Source organism: Centruroides vittatus, unplaced genomic scaffold (assembly GCF_030686945.1).
Source record: "Centruroides vittatus isolate TY-2023 unplaced genomic scaffold, ASM3068694v2 contig_875, whole genome shotgun sequence".
Lineage (NCBI taxonomy): Eukaryota > Metazoa > Arthropoda > Arachnida > Scorpiones > Buthidae > Centruroides > Centruroides vittatus.
Genome location: NW_027122567.1, coordinates 515443 through 529861, shown reverse-complemented (window position 1 = coordinate 529861; position 14419 = coordinate 515443). Strand labels below are relative to the sequence as shown.

Sequence of the window (14419 nt, the reverse complement as noted above, 5' to 3'; positions counted from 1 at the left end):
GAACAATTACTTTAAAGACTGTAAAGTACATAAGAAAATAAAGTGGATCTGAAAAAGTCCAGTGTCTAGTATCAATACTTTATACTATTGATACTAGACACTGGACTTCTGAAAAAAAGTCTGAAAAAATCTGAAAAAATAAAAATATATTTGAAAAAATGAAAAAATATATTTCTGAAAAAAATCTGAATCTAGGTGTCTGAAAAAATATATTTTTATTAACTAACTAATAAAAATTATTAATTAAGTAATTAATTAATAATTAATAATAATTAAAAAACCAGTGGTGACACTGGTTTTTTCTATTGCATTTAGATATATTTATATATGCCAATTAAATTATTTTTGTTGAATATAATTTTGTTTATTATATATACATATAATTTAACTTTTTTAGTTGTATAATGTTTAATCTGTAAATCATTTTGTGATCATGTAATTATAATGTTACCTGAAAAAATTTTCCACTACAGGTACTGTACTTTCCTACTTTTTCTAAGCATAAAAACATCTCTGCATACAAGTAATTCAAAATATTAACTCAACATACAGATGAATGTGGTTCTGATCAATGTGGTCTGTTCCAATGCTGGTCTGTTCTGAGATCTGTTCTATCTTTCATCAGCTGAAATGACATGCTATTAAAATTTCTATTAGCTACTGATTTTTATTTCACAGTTATATTACAAAGAGTAGAGTATACTACATATATCGAAACCACACATATTTAAGTTAAAAATCAGTTCATGGCTAAGGTCATTAATAATTTGTCTAATCAAACATCTTTACTACACCCGATACATGTAAAGCTATTCACCAACCAAAGCTGAATATAATCGGGCGAGAAATGGCTATAATATTAATAATTAATAGACAATTTGGCATTGGAGGTAGACGTTAGGCGCCATCTCTTAATAAATTTAATAATTACAATTAATTAAATAATTTAAATTATAATTTAGAATTACTGAAAGAAAAGAATCAGCCCGAAGCGGGACTCGAACCCGCAACTTCTGCTATTCGTGCAGACATGTTACCAGTTACGCTATTTGGACCTGGACATTTCTCTTCCAGCATATATATAAGCTATAACCATCGACGGTTATTACGCCAGCTGGGGATGAATTCATCGTCCACAACATTTCTTCCAGTAATTCTAAATTATTATTTAAATTATTTAATTAATTGTAATTATTAAATTTATTAAGATATGGTGCCTAACGTCTACCTCTAATGCCAAATTGTCTATTAATTATTAATATTATAGCCATTTCTCACCTGATTATATTTGGCTTTGGTTGGTGAATAATTTGTCTGAAAGTATAGTTTTTACATTTATATCCTCTTGGGAAAAATTAAGAAATCAAGTTTAGAAAGTTATTGAAGAATTAGTAATTAATAAAAGATTTTAAACAAAATATAATGTAGTTGCATATAAAAATGAAGTAAATCATGGAAAATAACATGAAAGATTTAGAATGCATTTACTCTAACCACTAAAATAGTCACAAAAAAAAAACGAAGTTAAAAACTTTAAAAAGTAACTAAAATATTTATCAAGCATCATTTAAATAGTTCCTGCTTTTTTTCCTCATAGAGTACAAGGATTTTAAAATATTCTGCAAAAACTAAAGAATTAAAACAGAAATATTTTCAGAAATTACAGTAAATGCATAAATAGAAATTAAATTATTCAAATAAGATTTTCTTTAGCTCTGTTGAGCAGATGACATTTGAACTTTCCTCAGAATAGACCAGCATTGACTGTAATCCACATTGATCAGAACCACATTCATTGAGGAATATCTGTATGTTGAGTTAATATTTTGAATTCCTTGTATGCAGAGATGTTTTTATTCTTAGAAAAAGTAGGCTTGTACTGTAGCTGTGGTGAAAAACTTTCAGGTAACATTATAATTACATGATCACAAAATGATTTACAGATTAAACATTATATAACTAAAAAAATTAAATTATATGTATATATAATAAAGAAAATTATATTCAACAATAATAATTTAGTTGGTATATATACATATATATCTAAATGTAATAGTAAAACCAGTGGCATTATATATTGGTTTACCATAAAAATATGCAATGAAAAACATCAATAGTGCACAAATTTTAATGAAGTGCTAGTGATAGTGTGGATGCAATTAAAATTTTTTTATTAAATATTACTAAAATAAATACTCAGATTTTTAAAATCTAATAGGACAGAGTTTTATGGGATGAAATTTTCATTATCAAAAAGCTCACTGATTCTGCATTCATCAAACACTATTGAAACTTTGGGACTCAAGATAGTTGCATAAATCATAGGGATGCATACACTTGGCATATTTAATAAGTAATGACCTACTTAATCATTAATTGCATGTTCCCATATATTCATCAAATTCTGATATACAGATATCCCTCATATAACATGGCACTTCTACAACATGGTTTCACTCTAACACAATTTTAAAAATCCTCTGTACAAAATTTCACAATTTTTAAGTGTAAACTTTGTTATTTGATATTTGTTTTTCTTCAAGTAAGCAAATTGTTGTGTCAAATTTGTCCACAGATTTTAGAATATTGAAATTTTCAAATTATTTTGTGCATTTCATCAGGTTTGCTTTAATGAAAACTGGTAGTGCAATTTTTTTTTTCGTTGTTCTATCTTTCCTATCAACCAGATGTTGTTTTTGTTGCTTTCAAACTTTAGCCCTTAAGACTGTCACTGTGTTTTCTTTTTTAGATTATTGTATAGGTTTCTTTGTATTTAGTAAAATTTATTTAAACATTTTTAGGTAAGTGTTATTAAATTTTTTTTAACTGTAGGTAAGCAATCATTTGTAAAATTACAAACGAAATATGGCAGTATCTCAGTACTCAATCTGGTTGGTATTCAAACAAAAATTCTGGAAAAATGTCGCTTGGTAGTTAATTGAATAAATGCGATCCTCTAGAACAAATTTTCAATTAATAACATACTTTTATTTTGTATAAAAATATGTTATTAATCAAAAAAATAAAAAATATGAAAATGTTGCTGATACTACTGATTAGGATCAACAAAAAAGCTAAGATGATGATGATACTTTGTAAACAGAAAACTCCCTTGTTTAACTAAAATTAATATTAACATATTTTACAGTACTTTTAATTATGATTTAATTAATTATTAATTGGAAATAAATCAATTGCTTTAATAAACATATTTTTCTTAGGAATGAAAAAGAATAGTATACTTCTGTTAATTGTTAGAACCTAACCCTATGTTTTGCATTAGTCCTTTGTTTCATATAGCATGGATTTGCATAACACAGCACTTTTTTGGAACATATCTACTGTGTTATATGAGGGATACCTGTATTTAGGTTCAAGTATATAAGTATATTTGAACTTGATGATAGCTACTATTGTAGCTTAAAATATTTCATTAAAAATTGATGATGAATTTTAAAGGTTATGTTATATATAAATATTATTTTATCCAGTTACATATGTTTTGTTAATTGTCATAGTGTCTTAGTCATAATCAAATATACAAAATCATTATTATTGCCAAAATTGTTGTGTAGCAAAATAATTAAAAAGTTCTGCTAATTGATTTATTAATAATCATATGAATGTAATCTATTATTCATGTAATTGTAATATTATGTTGATAAATTTAGACATTTTCATTATTTAAATGTAATAGGAAAATATTTCTGTTATCGATATACTCTAATGTAGCATTCACTATTAAATAAATTTAATAGTTAATTAATAAAATTATATTTATTTTAGGTCCCAGTTGGTACAACAGTATTAGATGAAAATGGTAACATTGTAGTTGATCTTGATTCTGATGAAGATAAATTTATAGCAGCAAGAGGTGGAGCTGGTGGTAAAGGAAACGGTTTTTTTCTTTCCAATAAAAATCGACATCCACGAATAGCAGAATTAGGTGCTGAAGGAGAATCCAAGATTTATTCACTTGAGTTAAAATTGTTAGCTCATGCAGGTTTGGTAAATACTAATTAATCATATTTAAAGTAGTTTAGACTTCATCATTTACAGTATTAATGATTTTAAACTTTATCTTAAGTACAGTAGAGAACCGAAAATCGGAATCAATTGGAGACTGGGGTTGTTCAGATTAGTGATTTGTTCCGATTACCGATTATGTACGAATAAATATATTAACCTGTCCAATGTTCAAATTTTTCTCCATTGCGTGTCGCTTTGTGTTGAATTTTCGTCGATTTTAAGCCTAACGAAAATTTTTATAATAATAATCGAGGCTATCGCATCATTAAAAATTATTTCTGCATTTTGTACAAACAAAATAAATATATTGAAGAATATAAAACATGAAAATTATACTTTAGAAGTAAATTTAGTATCAAAAACGTTTGATTCAGCACGACACAGTCTGACTGAAAATCGTTCCGATTACCGGGGTTCCGATTAATGAGTCTCTACTGTATATCAAACTAACTGAAAATGTTTTGAATAAATGAAATCACCAAATATCATTAGGCTAAACTACCATTTTAAATTACTTTAATAATTAAAATTAAAATCTAAATAATAATTATTTAAATTTAATTAATAATAATAATTATTAAAACATTTATGAGATAGTAACTCAGGGTGTCTAAACCAACATTTAAGATACTTAAATTCTGAGGACAATACTTAAATACAGTAGAGTATCGATTATCCGATTCCCGATTAACCGACTTATCGGTTAACCGACCGCATTCTAGTCGGCAAATTCAAATGTCCGCTAGTGATGTGGCGCTACAATATTTGGTTATGTCTTGGCTACTTTAATATTATTTTTGTTAAATTTTTGCATGTTTTAGCTGGCAGCACTGGCTCGACCATGAAAGGGAGGCTAGTATTTAAACCAGGCCTAATACATTATACTAATAATGTATTTTTTTATACTTTTTGGTTATACGACTTTTCAGTTATCCGACCAACCCCAGTCTCCAATTAAGTCGGATAATCGATGCTCTACTGTACTTAATATCTACTTAATTCTGAGTAGAAATACAGTGGAACCTAGTTAACTTGAATCAGTTGGGGAGAAAAAGTTCAGACTTCAAGTTAAAAAGTTTTATGCAACTGCTGATTGCTGATTTAAAAAAAAAGCAGGTTCAAATAACAGTTACAGTATCTACATTCAAGATCATTTCAAAGTTGACAACTGAAAAAATTTTTTTTTTTTTTTAACATTTTAAGGAAAAAAATGCATTTTTGATCTGTTAACCACTCTGCATATTGTAATGGCTTTGTTAATTGGCATAAAACAATAGATAACTGATTAGTTTGTTTCACCAATAAAGAATTGAAGAGCGACAAGTAAATTATTGTTGTATCAATTGAAAGTTGACAACAAAGAAAACATTGTAAATACAGTAAGAAATTAATTTAAAATTGGTTATAACATAAAATTTAATTCTAGAGTTGTCAATTAAATAGTTTTTTAGTATCAATAAGAAACTATGTTAAAGAAGAGAGAATTGAGTCTTGAAGAAAGAGTGCAGATTGTACGTGAGCAGAAAAAATGGTGATTCTTCTATTATTGCAAAAAAGCACCAAATATCATGAGAATGAGTCAGAAAAATAGTGGTAAAATATTTAAATAACAATATAGTGAGAAATTTACCATGGGGACACTGCCCTAAGGCCACAACATCAAGAGAAAATGCCATGATTTTCTGTGAGATCGCCAAAAATTCTTTTATAACAGCTAAAGAAATAAAAGATGAGCTTACACTTGAAGCCAGTGTTTCAACTATTAAGAGAAAAATAAATAAAAAAAGTTTCCATGGAAGAGTGGCTCATAGAAAACCAATGATATTTCAGCAGTGAATCAGAAGAAAAGATTAGCTTTTGCCAAAAAATTTGTGGACAAGTCCCTAGAGTTTTGAAGCAGGTTATTTGAAGTGATGAGTTAAAACAAGAGTTACAGAATGCTAAAAGATGGAAATTTGTTTGGAGAAAGAAAAATCAAGCACTCGATAAAAATAAAACTGTGGGAACAATAAAACACTTGCCTTACATAATGGTTTGGTGGTGTTTTTCGGGGTTTGAAATGGAAGAGTGGCAATATTGTTCAAATTCATGATCACATGAAAGCAATAGATTACAAACAGATACTTAAAGACAATTTAATGGCATCAGCAAGGAAAATGAAAATTGAAAATAAATTTGTCTTTCAACAAGACAATGATCCCAAAGATACATCATTGCTTCTCAGAAAATATTTCAATGAAAATGATATCAAACTTTTTGAATGACCACCGCAGTCACCAGACTTAAATTTAATAGAACATCTGTGGGACAAATTAGACTGCTGTATTCCTCTTAGCCATAGAAAATTTTTATCATTGTACAAAGAAGAATTATTTAAGGTTTGGTCAGAAATTTGGCAGGATATCATTCGTAAATAAATTAACAATATGCAAAGTTGACTTCATGTAATTCAGGCCAAATGTAGTCCAACAAAGTTCTGATTTGACTCTTTCTGAATGTTTTATTTCATGTCAACTTTGAAATGGTTTTGCCATACAATACAAATTTACAATTTGTAAAACATACATAATATTTTCTTCAAAAGATTTTTTGATGGATTTAATGAAAAATTAAGTCTTAAAAGTAAAATTAAGGTTAATTTAATTTTTACATATTGATAAGATGATGATAAACTCAAAAGTTCAAAAAACAGGCTATGTCAATTTTGAAATGATCTTGACTGTATGTCACGTATGCCATCTGGAAGCCTTCTCCCCTTACCTGCCATCACATGACACAATGTTTATTTTTAGTTGTATATGATTCCTATGCTTTATAGAAAATTTCTGATTACTTTATTCAATAGATAAACATTAATTATTTTATTTAATGGAAAATTAAAATTCCAGAGAGTTTATGAAAATACATATCAAAACCCCTTTCAAGTTAAACAGTTTGATTTAACATGTAAATCCCTATACTGGATGATTGGGGGAAATGACTTTGATTAAATGCAACTTCAGGTTATCCTGGTCTGAGTTAACCAGGTTCCACTGTACTTAAAATAAAGGGTTAGATATATGTTTTGTAGTCTAATTGATAAAAAAAAACATTAGTGACAGCGGTTTACATTTGCCAGTTCAGTATGTTTCCATTAGTGCTGGAAATGCTTGCAAGGAACTGAAAAAAAAAATCCTACAGTTAAGAAAGTTTTTTACATTCTCTCATGGAAATGCTGATGTTGAAAGAGCCTTCTCCATAAATAAAATTTGCCTTGTTGGGAATCTATAACAAGACTTGCTTGTAGCACAGAAATCGATACATTCAGCAATTTCCAAAGTAGATTCTTTGAGAAAAATACCTATAACTAAAGGATCGATTGTGGCAGCTAGGAATGAATCTTCCCAACAAAAAGCTTTTGTGGAATATAAGAAAAAGGAAAATAATGAAGCTCTTGAGAGAAAAAGCAGCCAAAAAGCTTGAAAAGAAAAGGAAGCATCTATTAGAACAGACAAATGAAGTGAAGACCATTGATAAAGAGGTCAAGAACTAAAAAAATAAAATTATAAGACTCAAAACATTATAGGAGAATGTGCACAATATACATGTTATACATATAGAATGATTATAGTGTATCTTAGATAAAAGATACTATTACATTAAACATGTACTTACAAAATGGCTGACTTCCTTGTAATGTTTATTTTATAAATAATAAGTTAATAATTGCTTAAATTCACAACTTTCTCTTTAAGCTTAACTATGAGGTTCTGCAACAAATTACATTTTACAACATATTTCTTAATTTATATTTCAAATATTTGTTTTGAAAGTCAGAAATTCACTTATAAATGGACATAATGTTAAAAGAGTAATAGCAAAATGGCAATTATAATATACTGAAAATGTATTTAAATTTCAGTTTTGCCCATTAGTAGATATCTTGTAATTTAACTTAAGTCTAGTACAAATACAAATTACGTAATAAATTAATTAATTAATAATGTTATATAGGAGTCATGCTGGCTTTTTTATAGCAATTTCCAACTCATTTGCCAAAATAGAAAATTATTTGCCAAGTTGCTTTTCACTTACTGTGACTTTTTTTTATCAACCTGAAATGTAAGGACAACTGACAATATAAAAAAATTTAGTTTTTATGACTGAATTTCTTAAGCAGTTTTATTTTCTTTATTAACAATAAAATTGTATCAGACCAAGACCTATTCATATTCTGTGATACTTTTTTTTGCTGAGTAACTTTTTATTTTCTGGATTGCTCTTTGGCTATTTGCCACTCCAATTGCCAGATGTTAAAAGCAATTGCCAGATAAATATAATTTTCACAAATTGCAAATTTTGCAACAGGCAGCAATGACCCCCATTACAGTAATGCAAAAAAATCTGACATCATTTGGTGATTTAAAAGAAACAATTTGAGAATTTTATGCAATCAAACTATTGTTTTTTTATAAATGCTTTCAACTGCTTATATAGTCATATTCAACTAACCATGAATATGAAAGAATGATGTAGAAAACAGATTTGAATTTAAAGCTAGTTTTGTTAAATTTAGAATAAAATTGAAATATAAAAACTAATATTGGAAATTAAAATTTTAAAAATTAAATTGATTAAAATTAACCAAAAAAACTAATTAATTATTTAAATTCTGGAAAGTTTTATTTATCAATATAGAGACTATCATACAGTAATGAAACAAAATTTAGGGAAAAAGAAAGGTATGTAGAAGATTTATTCCTCATTTATTAAAAGTAGAGCAGAAATATGAACAAATTGCTTTGTGCTAGGATTTTCTTTTTGTGGCAGAAAGAGATGAATGTGTCTTCAGGAAAATTATTACTGATAATGAGACATAGTGTTTTATTTATGATCCTGCACAGAATGTATAGAATGGATGGAAAAAATCTGATTAAAATCCATAAAATTATAGTTTTAGAAATCTCAAATTAAAATTTTGTTCTTCATTTTTTTCAAAACAAAAGGAATTATCCTCTGAGACTTTAACTTTTCAGTTAGTGCAGAATAATATAGGAATTTTTTGAACAGTTGCTAAAGAAAGTGAATTAATGAGATTGTCTGTGTATGGCTCCAATGATTGTTCTTGCTGCATGGTAACACTACAATTGTAAAGCAGATATTCAGAAAGAAATGTTGCTGTTTTTCATCATCCATTCTTTTCACTAGATCTTTTAAACTAATTAAAACATTAGCATTTCCAAACTAACTTATGACAGAAATTCAATATGGTTACAGCAGAGATTGAATTTAACAGCATTTAAAACAAATTATCTGGAAGGTTTTAACAAATTTTACAGATTGCAAACATATGTATGAGTCAAGAAAGGATATTTTAAGAATTAAAGCTAATAAATTATCTTGATATTTCCATGTATAACAAGTCAATACATTTCAGAATTAAACTATTTAATAAAGTGAAATGAAATTTTCACTTTATTAAAAATAGTATTTTGAAGAATATTTAATAATAATTTTTTATTTAACAAGAAAGCTGCACTTTATGAAAATGCTTAACTATATAACTAAAATAAATATTTTTTGTCCTAATAGGTTGGATTTCCTAATGCTGGAAAGTCAACTTTACTTCAGGCAATTTCTAGAGCACGACCAAAAGTTGCTTCTTATCCATTTACCACTCTCAATCCACATATTGGTATTATCCATTATGATGACTATGAACAGTTAGCAGGTATAATATTTTGTTTAATATATGTAAAAATATATATATTTTTAATGTGATTAGAATTCTTGGATTGATCAATCATTTTACATACAAATGAATCTGTTATAATTTTCTTTCTAAATTATTTTGAAAAAAAGAAAAAAATTCTATTTTTTTACTTCATATCATATTTGTATTAATTCTTCTATGTTTAGATACAAGCATCACTATACAGGGTGCATAAGAAAGTTCCTTTAACCGGAAAATTCTTGCAAACGGAGAGAGCTATGCAAGTGAGGTAACGGTATAGTAAAGTGACTATGCCCGACCTAATGCAAATGACAGCAGTGCCCCTAGTGGCGAAATTTGGAAGATAGGCAGTACAAATTGAAAACGAAAACAGACAGATAGAGCAAACTTCCCAATTAGAAAGTTTTAGAGCATCAATTAATTAGTACAAAACGACATGTGGTTCACACGGATAAGATAAATTGTCGCCTGTATACCCAAAAGTGTCCGAAAACGATGAACGCCATTTTGTGTGACGTTTGAAAGGAATAGCCAGAGGTATGAAGAAATATGCACAATTTATTGCATAAAATATGTACTTATGTCAATACAGTTTGATAACATCACACAAAAAACAATGGAAAGGCAAACTGTCACACAGTGATAACAAGTTAATGTCGAGTATGTTCAAAAACTTGTTATCACTGTGTGACAGTTTGCCTTTCCATTGTTTTTTGTGTGATGTTATCAAACTGTATTGACATAAGTACATATTTTATGCAATAAATTGTGCATATTTCTTCATACCTCTGGCTATTCCTTTCAAACGTCACACAAAATGGCGTTCATCGTTTTCGGACACTTTTGGGTATACAGGCGACAATTTATCTTATCCGTGTGAACCACATGTCATTTTGTACTAATTAATTGATGCTCTAAAACTTTCTAATTGGGAAGTTTGCTCTATCTGTTTTCGTTTTCGATTTGCACTGCCTATCTTCCAAATTTCGCCACTAGGGGCGCTGCTGTCATTTGCATTAGGTCGGGCATAGTCACTTTACTATACCGTTACCTCACTTGCATAGCTCTCTCTGTTTGCAAGAATTTTCCGGTTAAAAAAACTTTCCTATGCACCCTGTATAATTCAATAGAAGAAATTAAAAATTTGTTTTGTTGAATTGGCACAATAGTAATAAGCAGTTGACATTTACTATTATATGTTAAGTTGTTTGAATTGTCTAAAAAAGTATTATTATAGTTTTAGAATTATAGTGGCAAACATGAAAATTAAAGAGAAAGCTGCAAGAAATTACTGTATTAGTAGTAGTGGTTTGACATACTAATCACAAAATTGTTGAGTGAATTAAATTTGTTGTATTTATAAGTAATTTTTCAGATAAGCTAAAGTTTTATCTGCTTTTAATTTCGTATTGCTGGTGTCTTAATAGTTCTGTATTAAACAAAACTTCTTTATATTTATCATGATTAAATGTTTTTACAATAGATTTTTTAATTCCCTTAGCAGTTTTTTATTCGTGGAGTTTTCATTCTTGCATTCTTAAACATCAAAAGAAATTTTTGTAAATATTTGTCAGAACCAATATCATAATGATGAGTATTTTAAATAATATGTTTTATTTTTATAATTTAGATTTCAACTCTCATGGTGAGTGTTAAAATTATTTTAAATGAAATGTAGAGTTTAATGGATATTATAAACACCCCAATGGTTGAGAAACATGCCCTTCAACATGCTCTTACAAGGGTAACAGAGTCAGGTTATTCAGAATTGATCATCCTTCCCCAAAAGACAAAGGTTTCTAAAGAATTTCAAGTAGAAGTAGATAATACTGTTTTGATTGCTATGAGACGGGCCAGCTCGCAAGCTCTCGAAGGAGTGGAGATTGAACATGTAAACTTACACTTTTAGATATTTTCAAAAAACTTTAGATGAACAACAAGGTAATTTATTTTATATACAGAGTTATCTGAAAGAAAGGTCCCAAGAACAGCAACTTTTGGAGGTGTTTTGACATGATGATGAGAGGCGTGAAAGAGAGCAGCATTAGCATTATCTAGAACATTGTCCCTTGTGACGTGAATTCGAAGATTATCTCGAAATCAGGGAAGGACAAGAGCATGTGGAGGAGGTCGGAACTTTGTAGAATTTTAAAATATTCCCCTGGAAAAATTTAATTTGACAGACTCCTCCCTAGGTGGGACAAAAGCTAGTATTGTAACCTTGAATTTACATATATAAATGCTCTGCTAACCATGGAGTTTACAACTTAAAGTTTCCATCTTTGCATCCTTAAACATCATAAGAAATTTAACTTAAAATGAGTTGTAAGTATATTTTGTATATACTTATATTTAATTAATATATATTTTTTTAAAAAAAGGTAAAATTTTAGATTCCAACAGTTTACGCTTTAAATACCAATCTTCCTCTAAATGTTGCAAATTGTGAGTATTACATTGCTTCCCCATTTAATTATTTTTTATAATAATATAATTTCTAATATAGGTGTAATAATTGATTTTGAAGGTTTTACAATTAAAGATGAATATCTTCCTCATAATACATTAGTTAGGCAGCTTGGATTTGTGGATAGGTTCAGTGATGATTTCGGGAGAATAAATTTTTACAATGAATTTATTACTTTTGACAAACTGACTTATAAGGATCAAGCGTCCGTTCAATTTGGAAATAGACTGCACGATTATATCTTTCTTATGGTAAACACAATTTCAGTATATGGAAACAAAATTATCAAGGTTTTGAAATTTTATTAAAATTATATAAGAAATTTAAAGTTATTTTTTATAAGAGAGGAGAAACAGAGAAGAACTTTTTAAATTTAACATCAAACTTGTTCAATGTAAACATTCCATTTATAGACATTGAAAAATGGGGAGTCCCGAAATCATCAGATATTTGGGTGCCATGTCCAGATCACACAAAAACTTACCCTCACAAGTGCCCACAGCCAAAATCAAGGAATGGGTACAAGCCATGTTTATGACATCAAAAAGCCTTCTAACATCTATGTTTCCCAGAAGATGTAACAATGATGGGAGAGGTGTGCTGTGACCACACTAACTTCACCGCACACTGTTGCTTGTGTGACGTTTTCTCATATAAAGTTTATATGAACGAACACAGTAAATATATTTTATTATATATAAAAATTGGTAAATATGATTATATTTATCTTTAATTTATGTTTTTTTACTTTATACAGGTTTATAATTTCTGGATCTTAACAGTGTATTATGTTTTATTATTTTGGAAAATAAATAAAAGATTTTTTTATATTTTAAATATTTTTATTATTTTTCGTTGAATTACAACATTGATTATATATTATGGTAAGCGGGCATGCTAAATACAAATGTTGTTTAACAAATTTTTTTACAAATTCATCATTATAAAATTTATCAGTTATACTCAGTTCTTTTAAAGATTGATTTATATTCATTTTATATAGAAAATACAAACAGAAATATCTGCAATTCATTGAATATAAACTCTGATGAACAATATTATTCCAACAACAATTTTTGGAATTTTGTTTTATAAATTTAATAATTTTTGGTTTTGTCGGTTTCATCCGATAACTATCGTAATATAAACAGGTTTTTCCATCGAAGAATGCAGATACCCAATGACTTCTGGGCTTATTTTTTTCATCTAAATTAATTATAAATGATCACCACAACATTACTGGTATATAATTGAATAAATAAAAGCGTAATTACTGAAAATCAGCATTAACTCACTGCAGAACGAACGTTTTCAACGGCCATTGTCGGGTTCGATTTCTTGGAATGCTTGTAGGAGAATGCGCATTTCAAAAATATGAAAACTGCACGTGTTGAAGTTATACGATGTAGTGCTTTAACCAACAGTCTTGAAACTGGCTTCCTTTTACTCCATTGAAAAATGCCTTTCCAATACGGCATTGGCTTCTTATGCCCTTGATGATGACATCAGGGTGGACTTTGACAATGCACGATTACTGCAACGATGTGATCACCGAGCCAGCCTCAAATATCTTGAGCAGCTGGAGATATTTAAAGTGTTCAAGAGGAGAACAGCCATCAATTTTAAAGAAATGGACTCGCTGGTGACTGCATGGAGGGCGTATTTTGACATTAAATAGACCTATATCAAGTTTGTCTGTGTGGTATATTTTTAGCATCAGGTTTGTTGAAAAAAGGAAGCCAGTTTCAAGACTGTTGGTTAAAGCGCTACATCAGACATGCATGTAACTTCAACACGTGCAGTTTTCGTATTTTTGAAATGCGCGTTCTCCTACAAGCATTCCAATGAATCAAACCCGACGATGGCCATTGAAAACGTTCGTTCTGCAGTGAGTTAATGCTGTTTTTTCAGTAATTATGCTTTTATTTATTTAATTATAAATGATTTATATTTAGCGATGCAAACGGGTAAATCATCGGATGCAAAAACTCCTCCAAAAGTTCTTTTTATTTTTGAGTCACCGGATGCTAGTCTCTATAACATGATAGTATTCATTAATAATCTACGAATACTGTTCTCAAATGATCAATTTCTAGAGTATTATTCCAATCGGGACTCTTCCTCTTTATCGTAGACTTTTTCCACTGTTAAAATACTCTTGGAGAATTTGTAGAAATAATTTCTTCGGGACTTTCAACAAGTGTTGGTTG

The 14419-nt window shown here is 28.6% G+C and overlaps 1 protein-coding gene and 2 long non-coding RNA genes across 3 annotated transcripts in view; 2 read left to right on the top strand and 1 right to left on the bottom strand.

The window, feature by feature from the left end:
• Positions 1 to 14419, top strand: part of LOC136982957 (mitochondrial ribosome-associated GTPase 2) — a 37431-nt gene that overhangs the window by 17241 nt on the left and 5771 nt on the right. The window contains exons 5-6 of the mRNA XM_067279528.1: positions 3787 to 4008; positions 9601 to 9739. Coding sequence (XP_067135629.1) covers positions 3787 to 4008; positions 9601 to 9739 — 361 coding nt within the window. The remainder of the gene's footprint in view (positions 1 to 3786; positions 4009 to 9600; positions 9740 to 14419) is intronic.
• On the top strand, positions 12804 to 13046 carry LOC136983054 (uncharacterized). The gene is made up of 2 exons (XR_010881973.1): positions 12804 to 12886; positions 12967 to 13046. It is a non-coding gene; the product is annotated as an uncharacterized lncRNA (long non-coding RNA).
• LOC136983055 (uncharacterized) lies at positions 13266 to 14315 on the bottom strand. Its single transcript, XR_010881974.1, has 2 exons — positions 14175 to 14315; positions 13266 to 13448 (listed from the first exon to the last, which is right to left on the bottom strand). It is a non-coding gene; the product is annotated as an uncharacterized lncRNA (long non-coding RNA).